The sequence below is a fragment of the Leucoraja erinacea genome, chromosome 8 (genome assembly GCF_028641065.1).
Source record: "Leucoraja erinacea ecotype New England chromosome 8, Leri_hhj_1, whole genome shotgun sequence".
Classification (NCBI taxonomy): domain Eukaryota; kingdom Metazoa; phylum Chordata; class Chondrichthyes; order Rajiformes; family Rajidae; genus Leucoraja; species Leucoraja erinaceus.
Window position 1 is genome coordinate 69,455,500 of NC_073384.1, and position 14,757 is coordinate 69,470,256.

Sequence of the window (14,757 nt, forward strand, 5' to 3'; positions counted from 1 at the left end):
CATTGGGGGGGAAAAAAAACTTAAGCACGAGTTTTCAGAAAGAAGGAAACCCGACCAGTAATGTTAAATGCCCGCTAAACCTCACAGCTGTGTATCTCTGGCTTATTAAAAGTTGTCTGGCTTCTTAAAAGTGTCTCCACTCCTTCTCTTCCCTCCCCCGCTCTTTTAAAGGACTTACCGTACACTGTGCCAGCCGCTTAGTATTAACTTTTAAATCTTGCAATATACCTGCGCATTTTAACCATGAGGACAGGACTCTCCACAATGAAATGTGTTGCAGAAATAAGCTTTAACAGAAGACCTAGCTGTATCTGTACAATATTAGAAAATAAGGTATTTAGGTGCCTGGTATTTCCTGGAAAACGTTGGATATCCAGTGCTGCAACGTACAGGGGTGGTGGAAATTAAAACCATGTCCAATTCTTACCAAGCAGGAAAATGGGGTTAGAAGGGAGAGATAAAGACTGGATGGGCCGAATGGCCTAATTTGCTCCTCTCACATGAATTTTTCATGCAAGTCAATCACAGTGGAGGAAAATAACTTGCGCTAGTCTTGTGCTATACTGAGAATCATATTGAGGAAGTCGATCAGAAACATAACTTCTGCAGTTAAATCGGAAATGTGCAGTTAATCAGCAATGAAAATCAAACTAACCTCTCTCATACCTCAGTTATTTTTTTCCAGCCTGCTCTTAAAAAGTATAATTCAACGCAGTACTCATTTATAAATGGAACTCATCCTTTGGCTTTAATAACTCCATGGTTATTGTTCCTTAAAAAGAATGCATTATTCGGACTTGGTTTTGAAAGTGCCACCCGTACCAAATGTTTTTTTATGCTGTTAGAGCAAATGCAGCATCTCTTGAAACAGTGAGATTGAGAGCAAACGGCTATTTTTGGAAGGCTATCAGAGGAGTGGTGCACTTTGACCAACAATTTCTAGGGCCTGAACTCTGAGGGTAACCATTCCTTACCACAAGTTGCTGAGTAATTTGCACAATAGTAACAATGAGTGCCACATTTCCCCTGCATATTTTGTATTCTGTACATTTCTAACTAATGGTGTTTGCCTTAAACCTATTTTTTTGGTGTAAAACTAGAATCAATCAAGATTATATACATTAAAACTCTTAACTTTCAAAGTTCCATGCTATCAGTTATATTATTTAATAACATAGTTTGACTGATAGCATGCAAGCTGATAGGAGATAAGGCAATAGTGGTTAATAGTGTTCATAGCAAAAGGATTTGAGTATAGTTCATAGCAAAAGGATTTGAGTATAGTTCATAGCAAAAGGATTTGAGTATAGGAGCAGGGAGGTTCTGCAGTTGTACAGGATCTTGGTGAGACCACACCTGGAGTATTGCGTACAGTTTTGGTCTCCTAATCTGAGGAAGGACATTCTTGCCATAGAGGGAGTACAGAGAAGGTTCACCAGACTGATTCCTGGGATGTCAGGACTTGCATATGAAGAAAGACTGGATAGACTCGGCTTGTACTCGCTAGAATTTAGAAGATTGAGGGGGGATCTTATAGAAACTTACAAAATTCTTAAGGGGTTGGATAGGCTAGATGCAGGAAGATTGTTCCCGATGTTGGGGAAGTCCAGAACAAGGGGTCACAGTTTAAGGATAAGGGGGAAATCTTTTAGGACCGAGATGAGGAAAAAAGTTTTCACACAGAGAGTGGTGAATCTCCGGAATTCACTGCCACAGAAAGTAATTGAGGCCAGTTCATTGGCTATATTTATGAGGGAGTTAGATGTGGCCCTTCTGGCTAAAGGGATCGGGGGTATGGAGAGAAGGCAGGTACAGGATACTGAGTTGGATGATCAGCCATGATCATATTGTATGGCGGTGCAGGCTCGAAGGGCCGAATGGCCTACTCCTGCACCTATTTTCTATGTTTCTATGACCAATATTGGGTCCTTCACAAGCAGCCCAATTATAAGTACCGGTGATAAGCAGAGTTTCTGCTATCTGCTCAAATGTTCAACATCAGCCACAAATGTACAAAGCAACAAAACTTTAGAAAACAAAACCTTGCAGTTGAACATCAAAAAATAATTTATTTGCATAATTCCCGATCTGTGAATTAAAAATACCAGTTGCAACTATGTTTGCAGATTAATTGATAGTTGAGTAAGTCGCATTAGTTCTGTAGATTTTTTTAAAAAGTAAGCACAAACTTACAATCAAGGAATAAAGGAAGAATGACTTGCGGTAAGATATAAAATGAACTTAAACTAAAAGGATCAATGATACAAATACATCAACAGAGTGATAGGCAGTCCTGACCACAAAGGATTTGGGATGAGTGAGATTTCCAAATGTCATATGAATATTGTTACACTCTGGGATATTAGTGTATCTTTACTGAATTTGCATGTCACAGCATCCTGCTGTAACTTAAGTGGGTCAACTAAGAGACTTAAAGATACAAATTCATTACAAAGCGCCGTAAGTTTTGTCCAAATTATATCCATTTAGGAGGGTGATAAATTTTTCAATGGACGCATAGAATTGTCAGCCAATTCTGTTCTGTATTTGTATGGTATCCAGCAAGAGCAGAGCAGTAGGTTCAAGGAAGACAGACTGGGATTCCTCCCCATTCTTACAACATTTTGCTTCATCAGATTCTCCCGCATTTTCGGGAGGAGTGAAGTGATTTTGGCAGTGGGGATGTATTTTCTGATCAACATTGATCATCTATTACAAAGTCCCCAATAGGCAATAAGGTAATAATAGAATGCTTACGTTTTGATGTACCAAATTATTCAAGGTTACTAAATGCAATTAATAAACAAATATTTCCTGGTAAGACGTTTCTTATAAAAAAGTCAAAGTGCTGGAGTAACTCAGAGGGTCAGGCAGTACCCCTGGAGAACATGGATAGGTGACTTTATGGGTCAGGACCCTTCTTTGCATAATTTGACAGCACTGGGGCTATATTTGCTGGTGTTTAGAAGAAAGAGGGGGGACCACATTGAAACCTCACAGAATAGTGAAAGGCTTGGATAGAGTGGATGTGGGGAGGATGTTTCCACTGGTGGGAGAGTCTAGGACTAGAGGACATAGCCTCAGAATTAAAGGACGATATTTTAGGAAGATTAGGAAATTCTTTAGTCAGGTGGTGGTGAATCTGTGGAATTCTTTGCCACTGAAGGCTCTGGAGGCAAAGTCAGTGGACATATTTAAGATATTTAAGGCAGAGATAGATTCTTGATTAGTACGGGTGTCAGAGGTTATAGGGAGAGGCAAGAGAATGGGGTTAGGAGGGAGAGATAGATCAGCCATGATTGAATGGCGGAGTAGACTTGATGGTCTAATTCTACTCCTATCTCATGATCTTCTTCAGACTGATTACGGAGTGGGAGGGGAGGAAAACTGGAAGAGAAGAGGGGCAGGGTAAAAGTGCCAAGTAATAGGTAAACACAGGCGAGGGGGGAGTGTTGATTGGAAGATAGTTTGACAAAGGCCTGAGATGTGAATTATGAAGCCAGAAGAAGGAATGAGTAGAGGGGAAATTGGTGCGTCTAGATGGTGGGGGGGTTGTTAGAGGTTACCTAAAATTGGAGAATTCAATGTTCATACTACTGGGTTGTAAACTACCCCAAGTAGAATATGAGGTGCTGTTGGCACAGAGGGAAATGGAGGGGTGGGGTGGGTGCAGGAGAATGAGAGGGGGTATTACAGTACAAGGGGGATGTAATTATAAGGGTTTTCTGTGAGGACCTTTATAGAGGATTTCTGTCCCATATAAAGAGCCAGAATATCTCTACCAAACATTGTACAGTAGACATAGTCAACACAATGTCGACAGGGATCATGGAAAACTTTGTTCTCTTTAGAAACGTACTCCGTTGACAGACACTTCCACATGAGAAAGGCTCCCTGCCGGATGTGTCAACTGTGGGTATAAAATGTTGCCCCAGTTCTCCCCGCTGCTCCTTGATGCACACAGAATAACAATAAAATATTACAGACCCTGAACCCAAAATCAACTTCACTCCGTAGTGGACCAACAATTGATTAAAGTTTGATTCAATGCCCAACCCTAAGCTGCCGTTTTTCCCCATCAGTAATTTGTTGGTTATTTTCATGGTGCAGCAAAGGAGAAGAATACCACCTGAAATTCTATCGAGTGAAGATTACACAAAATTCTATCGTGTGACACAAAATCTTTAAATGGAAAGACCTTGCAGAGTTTAAATCTTGAACAGTCCAACTGTATAAGAATGGTGGTGGTATTCCCTCAAAATAAACCTTTGCCACATTTACGTTTTCTGTTGCTTCTTAATTAATTTGTTCACGGCCAGGTTTTTTCCACCACTATTGACCATTACCCAAGTATACTCGGGGGTGGCACTGAACAGGTTAAAGTTAGGGCTTGAAATAACACATTGCTTCTCACCATTTGTTGAAGCGTCATGCAGAATTTTGCCCATGTTACAACTCTCCAATGATCAATACCCTTTTGTTCCACTAAAATAAAACCGCACTGACACAAAATATTAAAATCAACAAAGTCAAGACCCGCATTTTTAGATCTCCCAGTCCCCATGCAGAGAAGGCAATATTTTGAAGAAGCAAGGCATGTTTTCAACTCTGATTGAGTTGATTGAGAATGTAAACGTCAGCTCCTTGCTCCAGTGTCAGTGATGGGAGTCGATGTAATGGAACGTAGCTCCCAGCGCCCAGCTGCTCTCAACACCATTGATCTTCCTAGCAAGCTGCAAAGAGAATCGCACGCCATTTCAGATTACTGAACACAAATTACAGCACAAGACCAAACAAAAGTGGTCAATTCCATTAATAAATCAAATTACCTTTAACACGGCATCTTTTTCGAAACCCAGCTCCTGGAGCAGAACAGTTATGTACACAAGATCCATGCAAAGAAACGGCTTATCTGTTGATTTAGTTTCCATACTGTAACAGACTGAAAAACAAGGGATTTCTAGTTCTCACAAAACTGTCTGAAAAGAACCCGTAGAATTAACTATACAGTTTATTTTCAGGAAGGCTCCATAAAGAGCATTAGGAACCAAATGTATAAATATTCACTGTGATGCAGTGAATTTAACACTGCATCACAGTGTTAAATTCAGTGGCAGGTTACCGTAAAGGAGGTGGCATAGATAGATTTCAAACATACAGTGCCCTCCATAATGTTTGGGACTACCATTTATTTATTTAACTCTACTCCACAATTTGAGATTTGTAATAGAAAATCACATGTGGTTAAATTGCACATTGTCCGATTTTATTAATGGCCATTATTATACATTTTGGTTTCACCATGTAGAAATTACAACTGTGTTTAAATAGTAAATAGCTGCAGTCCCAGCACTGAGCCTTGGGGTACCCAACTAGTCACTGCCTGACATTCTTAAAGAGACCCATTAATCCCTACTCTTTGTTTCCTGTCTGCCAACTACCCCCTGTCTGCCACTCTGGGGGTAGAGTGTCAGCACTCTACCCCCAATACCATGTGCCCTAATTTTGCCCATTAATCTCCTATGTGGGACCTTATCAAATGCTTTCTGAAAGTCCAGGTACACTACATCCACTGGCTCTCCCTTGTCCATTTTTCTAGTTACATCCTCAAAAAATTCCAGAAGATTAGTCAAGCATGATTTCCCCTTCGTAAATCGATGCTGACTCGGACCGATCCTGTTACTGCTATCCAAATATGCCGCTATTTCATCTTTTATGACTGACACCAGCATCTTCCCCACCACCGATGTCAGGCTAACTGGACTATCATTCCCTGTTTTCTCTCTCCCGTCTTTGGTTTATCCCTACCGCAATCGTGTGCTTCCCCACTTTGCATCAAATACATCCTTAATGAAGGGTGATCTCAGAGGCCAACATGGTTTCAGGATGTCCTGACAGTTAGAACACAGAACAGTACAGCAAGGGAACAGGCCATTCGGCCCACTGTCCATACCAAACGTGGTGTCAAGTTAAACTGATGTTCGCTGCCTGCACGTGATCCATATCACTCCATTCCCTGCATATCTATGTGCCTATCTAAAAGCCTCTTGAACGCCCCTATCATATCCGTCTCCACCACCACCTCCTGACAGCACTTCCAGGCACTCACCACCCTCTCTGGAAATAAACTTTCTCCACATATCTCCTTTAAACTTTGCCCCTCTCACCTTAAAGCTATGCCCAATAGTTTTTCCATCCTTGGAAAAGGATTCTGGCTGTCTACCCCATCTATGTCTCTCATAATTATATATACTTCTATCAGGTCCTCCCTCCCCTAATTCTTCATCAATTTAGGGACGGGGATTTCCCCAATTAAAAACATAGTCTTTGCTCCAAATTCACCTCCTGATCAACTGTCATTCCAAACTGGAGGAACTTCAAATCTGGTCAATATTCACATACTGAGCTGGTGTAATATTTAGTTAGAATCTGGAACAACTCACATTTCCTTTCAACATGTATTCCTTTGAACTATTCTGCTGACTCTCAGAACAATCCTGTTCCTCCACTTACATCGCCGTGACCTATTTTCTCTGAGTACACACATCAACCAAGAAGTCTTTAGATTGAGAGAGTTTACTAGAGCACAACACGGTCACTGGGGGAGCCTGCAAACTCCACATAGATAGCGCAATGGGATCAAACCTGGGTCACTGGAGAGTGAGGCATCAAAGTTTCCCATTGCCCCGTCAGATGGTAATTAAGTATGCACAGAAACATTCTTCATTGCCAGCAGCTGAAAATAAACTGTTCACATACAAGATACATTCAATCTAAAAATCATAAAGTTACTTAAATTATTACATTACCCTGCTCGGCTGCTCTGTCGTAATCTTCAACAGTTAAAGTGCCTCCGTTCTCTTCATCTGAAGAAGAGGATTATATGAGGTTAAAGATTTAAATGGGTTGAATTATATTTACAAGTTAACCTCATCAATGCAGCCATTTAGTTTAGTGAGGCAGCTGCACTTATCAGCTGCACCACTGTTCCACCCTCAAAAGATCGCCACATTTTCTCCTTCCCATGGACAGAGCGCTCTGCAAAATGATTCCGACTTCCAGCCCATCCCTCAAGGAAGCAGAGAGAGCTAAACTTTCCCAAGATTGACAAAGGATTAGCTGTTTAGTTTGTTTTAAATGTGCATTGACTTGTCTTTATCGATGCTCGTAACATTGACAGCCAATGCCACCAAGATCAGGAGTGTAGTTGTCACATCTATCAGCAACAGAACAATGACTTCCTTATTTACTGCACAATAACACAGATAAATATATAATAACAATAATACAATAAATAAAATCAGTAATACTCGGTAATCGGACTAATGTAAAACTGAAGTCCGAAGTGCAGCCAAAGGCACAGTTCATAGGTCTTCAGTCTTAAGAAGAGTCCCAATTCAAAACATCACCAATCCATGTTCTCCAGAGATGCTGCCTGTCCCGCTGAGTTACGCCTGCATTTTTGTGTCTATCTCCAGAAATCCTGCCTGACTCCAGCACTTTGTGGCTTTTCTTTGTAAACCAGCCTCTGCAGTTCTATGTTTCTACATTCTTCTGAAGATGACAGTTGCTGAGGTCAGTGTTGTGTGCAGTGTGCAAGAGCCTGATGGTTGCTGGGAAGAAGTTGTTCTTGAACCTGGAGGTCAGGGTTTTCAGGCTCCTGTACCTTCTTCCCGAAGGTAGCAGCCAGATAGAAACATAGAAATTAGGTGCAGGAGTAGGCCATTCGGCCCTTCGAGCCTGCACCGCCATTCAATATGATCATGGCTGATCATCCAACTCAGTATCCCGTACCTGCCTTCTCTCCATACCCCCTGATCCCCTTAGCCACAAGGGTCACATCTAACTCCCTCTTAAATATAGCCAATGAACTGGCCTCAACTACCCTCTGTGGCAGAGAATTCCAGAGATTCACCACTCTCTGTGTGAAAAAAGTTCTTCTCATCTCGGTTTTAAAGGATTTCCCCTTTATCCTTAAGCTGTGACCCCTGGTCCTGGACTTCCCTAACATCGGGAACAATCTTCCTGCATCTAGCCTGTCCAACCCCTTAAGAATTTTGTAAGTTTCTATAAGATCCCCTCTCAATCTAAATTCTAGAGAGTATAAACCAAGTCTATCCAGTCTTTCTTCATAAGACAGTCCTGACATCCCAGGAATCAGTCTGGTGAACCATCTCTGCACTCCCTCTATGGCAATAATGTCCTTCCTCAGATTTGGAGACCAAAACTGTACGCAATACTCCAGGTGTGGTCTCACCAAGACCTTGTACAACTGCAGTAGAACCTCTCTGCTCCTATACACAAATCCTTTTGCAATGAAAGCTAACATACCATTCGCTTTCTTTACTGCCTGCTGCACCTGCATGCCTACCTTCAATGACTGGTGTACCATGACACCCAGGTCTCGCTGCATCTCCCCCTTTCCCAATCGGCCACCATTTAGATAATAGTCTGCTTTCCTGTTTTTGCCACCAAAATGGATAACCTCACATTTATCCACATTATACTGCATCTGCCAAACATTTGCCCACTCACCCAGCCTATCCAAGTCACCCTGCAGTCTCCTAGCATCCTCCTCACAGCTAACACTGCCCCTCAGCTTAGCGTCATCCGCAAACTTGGAGATGAGAGTGGCCAAGGCTGGTGTGGGTCTTTGATGATATTAGCTGCCTTTATTGAGGACTGGTGTCTTATCAGTGGTCTCCTTCGTTCCTGGGACTTTGGTTACCGAACCAGGCCATGATATAACCAATCAATATGCTCTCTATTCGTAGGAAGGAACTGCAGATGCTGGTTTACACTGAAGATACATACAAAATGCTGTAGTAACTCAGCGGATCACTGAAGGAGATAAAAGGAATGGGTGACATTTCGGGTCGAGACCCTTCTTCAGACTGAGGGAAGAGGGAGACACGAGATAAGAAAGTGCAAGGTGTGAAAACGAGACATTAAAGGGGGATGAGAATCAAGGAAAATGTAGAACTGGGCTTGTATTCATTGGAATTTAGAAGGATGAGTTATTATTATTATTATTATGATTATTGAAACATAAAATTATTGAGGGATTAGAGGCAGGAAACATGTTCCTGATGTTGGGGGAGTCCAGAACTAGTGTCCTTAGTTTAAGAATAAGGGGTAGGCCAGAACTAGTGTCCATAGTTTAAGAATAAGGGGTAGGCCACAGGACTGTGATGAGGAAAAATATTTTCATCCAGAGAGTTGCGAATCTGTGGAATTCTCTGCGTCAGAAAGCAGTGGAGGCCAATTCAAGTGACTTAGTTAGAGTTCTTAGGGCTAGCAGAATCAAGGGATATGGGGAGAAGGCAGGAACGGGGTACTGATTGTGAATGATCAGCCATGATCATATTGAATGGTGGTGCTGGCTCGAAGGGCTGAATGGCCTCCTCCTGAAACAATTCATTCTTTGTATCTGTTACAGTCTACCATCATTGTTATACTGTACCCACGTTGTTACACTCTTGTCCCCTTGTGGGTACAGTCTAGTCCTCCCTCATTATTATGGTCCACCCTCGTTGAGTTAGTCCACTGTTATAACGAGGATTATCTGTACAGCATCTCCTGCATTATGAGTGCAGTGGTTCCCCCTCTGGCTGGGTGGTCACTCTGTTCCCAGCTCACCGACACACACTCACCAATCAGCCCCACATCGACTGCAGTGTCGTAGTAGTAAGAAAAGGCGTAGAATGGGATGTTCTGCACTTCCGAGGGCTGATGCACCTTCTTGTAAAGCATCTTCTCTATCCTGGAGTAGCACGCATCATAGAGAGGCTCTCCTAAAACATTAGCAACGCAACAGAAAGGACCTCAGTCATTTATTAGCATCACGTTTTTAACCAGAGAGTGCAAGAATCACCAGTTGTTGTTCCACACTTTGTTCTACCAAGATGGTGGCAGTGGCAGGTGGGCGAACTGACCTCCCACACCCCGGGGACGCCTAACGTCCCGCGATCGGCATGGGAAGCGGGACACGACCACATCGGCGCACGGAGACGGAGTAGTGGCTGCTGGAGGCGATGGACGGTGGGTTTGCGGTGGTCGCGGGTGGTGGTGTTGGTGGAGGCAGTTGCGGAAGGCCCCACAGCAGCCGGGAGAGCAAGCGGATTGTGCGTAGCACACTCAACAAATGCCTTTTCACTGCATCATGGTACACGTAGACATAATATGCTTAAACCCTAAGGGTTGCAGGTTGATTGGCTTGTGTAAATTGTCCCCAGTGTGTAGGATAGAACTAGTCGGCGCGGACTTGGTGGGCTTGCTTAGTTTGGCACTGGGATGATAAGTGGTGGTCTTGAAGCAGATGGGAACCCCAACATTATGTAGTGGGAGGAATATCAACTACCTTGAATGCAAGGACCTTCTGGAAAGGACCTAGAGAAGGTGAATAGCCACAATCGTTTCACAGGGTGCGGTAGTCTCAAACTCAGTGGGCACAGCATTTAAGGGGAAAGGGGAAAGATTTAAAAGGAAACTGGGGGACAACCTTTTCACGCAAAAGGTGATGTGCACGGAGGAAGGAGTTGAGGCGGGTACACCTATATTTTTCTCCAGAGTTGGGGAATCAAGAACCAGAGGACATAGGTTGAAGGTGAGAGGGGAAAGATTTAATGGGAACCTGAGGAGCAACATTTTCACATAGGGAGTGTTGGGTGTAAGGAAGGATCTGCCCAAGGAGATAGTTGAGGCAGGTACTATAACAACATATAAGACACTTGGACAGGCACATGGATAGGAAAGATTAGGAAGGATAAGGACAGGGCACAGGCTTAGGATGTGCATCTTGGTCAGCACGGTCGAGTTGGGCTGAAGGGCCTGCTTCCCTGTTGTGCGGCTATCTGATAAATTACGCGTTTTCAAATGACTGTACCTGCTTTCTGTCCTTTAATACGGTAAACAATCTCGGCATGTTTCCATTCTGCCTTGTAGTCTGGAGACAGGCAGGGACTGACCAGCTCTTGATCTTTCTCAGCTGTAAATGAGTGAACACAAAAGCAGGACGATGTTAGAACTCAGCCGCTGTTTCCTTGTGAAACCATTTTGAAATGAAGATGTTTTAGGTCTTTACTTTCTCCAGGCTTAATTCAATGCGGCCCTGAAACCAGGAGAGGACACTGGGAGCAGCGCACGCCCGGGGCAGTGCACAATGGGAGCAGCGCACGCCTGGGGCAGCGCACACGCCGGGAGCAGCGCACGTCTGGAGCAGCGCACGTCTGGAGCAGCGCACGCCCGGGGCAGTGCACAATAGGAGCAGCGCACGCCTGGGGCAGTGCACAATAGGAGCAGCGCACGCCTGGGGCAGTGCACAATAGGAGCAGCGCACGCCTGGGGCAGTGCACAATAGGAGCAGCGCACGCCTGGGGCAGTGCACAATGGGAGCAGCGCACGCCTGAAGCAGTGCACGCCCGGGGCAGTGCACAATAGGAGCAGCGCACGCCTGAGGCAGTGCACGCCCGGGAGCAGTGCACAATGGGAGCAGCGCACGCCTGGAGCAGTGCACGCCCGGGGCAGTGCACAATGGGAGCAGCGCACGCCTGGAGCAGTGCACGCCCGGGGCAGTGCACAATAGGAGCAGCGCACGCCTGGGGCAGTGCACAATGGGAGCAGCGCACGCCTGAAGCAGTGCACGCCCGGGGCAGTGCACAATAGGAGCAGCGCACGCCTGGGGCAGCGCACACTCTTACTCCTCTGCTCTACAAAAACTTTTCACCGTACCTCGGAACACGTCACAATAACCTAAACTGAACTACAGAATAACATTAGACACAAAATGCCAGAGTAACTCAGCGGGACAGGCAGCATCTCTGGAGAGAAGGAATGGGTAGAGAGAAGAAATAATAACATAATTGTATTGGAGACAGCACAGACGAGGTACGCTAGCTTGATTCCTGGGGTGATGGAAATGTCTCATGAGGGAAGATTGAGCAGGTTAGGCCTATATTCATTGGAGTTTAAAGTGACAGGTGTTCTTATTGAAACGTAACACGTTTTGAGGGGAGGTGACAGGCTAGTAACTGAGAGGAATTTCCCTTTCGAGGGAATAATACTAATGCTAACAAAGAGTAATTGAATGCAGTTATTTTCACTTTGCTCTCTGCAAGCTTTCAGTTGGCAAGTCATGGCACAGTTCTGTTCAATCCGTTGTAGGAAGGATGTTGCCAGGAGAGGTTGGATAACTTGGATTCTTTTCTCCAGAGCATCAAAGGTTGAGGGGCAACATGACAGAAGCATGTCAAGTTATGAGGACGCAAGGAAATGCAGATGCTGCTTTGCAAAAAAAAAGACTCAAAATTCTGGAGGAACTCAGTGGATTAGGCAGCATCTCTGGAGATCATGGATATGTGACGTTTTTGATCTTTTGACCTTTCTTCAGATGCTTCTTCAGTCTGAAGAAGGGTCCCCTGAAAATTATGAGGTTTGCCAGAATTTTGGTCTCAGGGTGGAAATGTCAAATATTAAAGGATGGAGGTTTAAGGACAGAAGGAGAAGGTTTAAAGTAGACGTGGGTGGTACGTTTTTGTTTTACACAGAGTGGTGGGTGCCTGGAACGAACACGCTGCCAGGGGAGGTGGTGGAGGCAGATTCGTCAGCAAAGTTTAGCTGGTAATTAATGAACGGGCAAGGATTAGAAGGACACAGAGCATTAGCAGGCAAATGCAACTCGCTAGAAATGTACCATAGTTGGCAATTAAACTCCAAACCACACACAGCCTTGGCAGCACTAGTGGCTTCAGTCTCTGCCTCGTGTTGCAATATATTGTTTTGTTATTTATTGAACATTTTGTTTTTGATTATGTCATCTACTGAGTACTGGGTTTGTAAACCTGTTGTTCTGCAGCAGGTAAGAGTGTCATTGTTTTATTTTGGGACCTCCGACAATGAAATCCTGTTGAGGTACATTATAACACACAACTCAAGCCACAGAACCGGTTTTGCAGAAGACAGACACAAAAAGCTGGAGTAACTCAGCGGGTCAGACATCATCTCTGGAGAAAATAGATGAGGTTACGGTTCGAGACCCTTCTTCAGCGGTTAGGCCAGTTCTCATGGTTTCCAAACGCCCACAGAAAGCATCAACAGAACTGGACATAAACAAGGTCTGATTTAAAGCACTGAAATACATTAGTGTGCTGCAAGGGTTTTGTCGGCATGCCTTCATTCATTTCAGCCCTTAAACTGCATTTAATCCAGCACCTTTCCAGAACAGATGCCATTACTGTTCTGGAAGACTGCAACGACCAGGTTCAGGAATAGCTACTTCCCCACAGCCATCAGGCTATTAAACCTGGCTCGGACAAAACTCTGAACATTAATACCCCATTATCTGCTATTTGCACTTTATCAGTTTATTTATTCATGTGTGTATATATTTATATAATGGTATATGGACACAATGATCTGTTCTGTAGTCAATGCCAACTATGTTCTGCTGTGCTGTAGCAAGGCAAGAATTTCATTGTCCTATCAGGGACACATGACAATAAACTCACTTGAACTTGAACATTAAGAGTGCCAAGGAGATTTACGAGGGTGTTGCCAGGACTCGAGGGCATGGTCTTTTGGGAGAGGTTGGGCAGATTAGGACGATTCCTTAGCGCGCAGGAGGATGAGGGGTGATCTTGTGGAGGTGTACAAAATCACGAGGGGAATGTTGCCTGGCATCTGACCATAGTAGTACTGAGCCCTTTACACAACACAATGGAGCACAATCTGGAGGCACAAGAGACTGCAGGAATCCTGAGCAAAAAACACAACATGCTGGAGGATCTCGGTGGGTCAGGCAGCCTCTGCGGAGGGAATGGCAGGCGACATTTTGGGTCTGGACCCTTCTTCAGCCACACATTGTTTCACAGCAAACCGGAAGAGGGATATTGTCCTTGAAGCAAACTAAATCATGACCCATGATATTAACTTACTTGGTCTACCTTCAGTTCCTCCTAAGATTGCCAACCTTGCTGACATCAGGCCAAGTCCCAGGTAACTGAAAATTGAAAGCAACGTTAGTCAAATAACCACTCTCATCTCGCTGTTACCATCGGGAAGGTGGTGCAGGAGCTGGAAACCGTGACCTCCAGGTTCAAGAACAGCTTCTTCCCAATGACCATCAGGTTCTTGAACACTTCACAACAGTCGGCAACTGTGACCTTCTATGGACTTTGTCTTTGGTTGCACTAGACTTCTGTTTTGCACCATTATAGTTGCCTAGATTTACAGCTATTAATTGATTGTATTATTGATTATTATATTTATCTGGGTGTTATTGCGTTAACGGGCCCGTTAGCTGCAGCAAGTGAGAATTTCATTGCTCCGTTGCTGGTACACATGACAATTAAACACTCTTGGTTTTACTAACCTGTGTGAGTAGAGGGTGTAGGTGCTATTGAACATCTGAATTGAGGTAATACAGTCAACAGGAGAGGTTTGGAGTGTCACCTATGGGAGAAACAGAAAAACAGGCTCTAAATCTTCCAAAACAATGAGATGAAACAAAATAACCACACCATACGACATTCTTACAGTGACATAAAATGCCTGTAAAAAGAAAAATGTTAAATAATGAAGAAACATAGAACTGCAGATACCGGTTGATACCTCAGACAGACACAAAGTGCTGGAGTAACTCAGCGGGTCAGGCAGCATCTCTGGAGAAAAACGGATGGGTGACATTTCAGGTTGGTTCTGAAGAAAGGTCTCGACCCAAAACATCACCCAAACTTTTTCTCCAGAGATTCTGCCTGACCC

At 44.0% G+C, this 14,757-nt stretch overlaps 1 protein-coding gene across 1 annotated transcript in view; it reads right to left on the minus strand.

The window, feature by feature from the left end:
* Positions 1-2,043: 2,043 nt before the first annotated feature.
* Positions 2,044-14,757, minus strand: part of entpd6 (ectonucleoside triphosphate diphosphohydrolase 6) — a 39,128-nt gene continuing 26,414 nt past the window's right edge. The window contains exons 8-14 of the mRNA XM_055639937.1: positions 14,369-14,448; positions 13,932-13,996; positions 10,886-10,987; positions 9,654-9,794; positions 6,810-6,866; positions 4,830-4,942; positions 2,044-4,733 (exon numbers count right to left, since the gene is read on the minus strand). Coding sequence (XP_055495912.1) covers positions 4,656-4,733; positions 4,830-4,942; positions 6,810-6,866; positions 9,654-9,794; positions 10,886-10,987; positions 13,932-13,996; positions 14,369-14,448 — 636 coding nt within the window. The 3' untranslated portion in view covers positions 2,044-4,655. The remainder of the gene's footprint in view (positions 4,734-4,829; positions 4,943-6,809; positions 6,867-9,653; positions 9,795-10,885; positions 10,988-13,931; positions 13,997-14,368; positions 14,449-14,757) is intronic.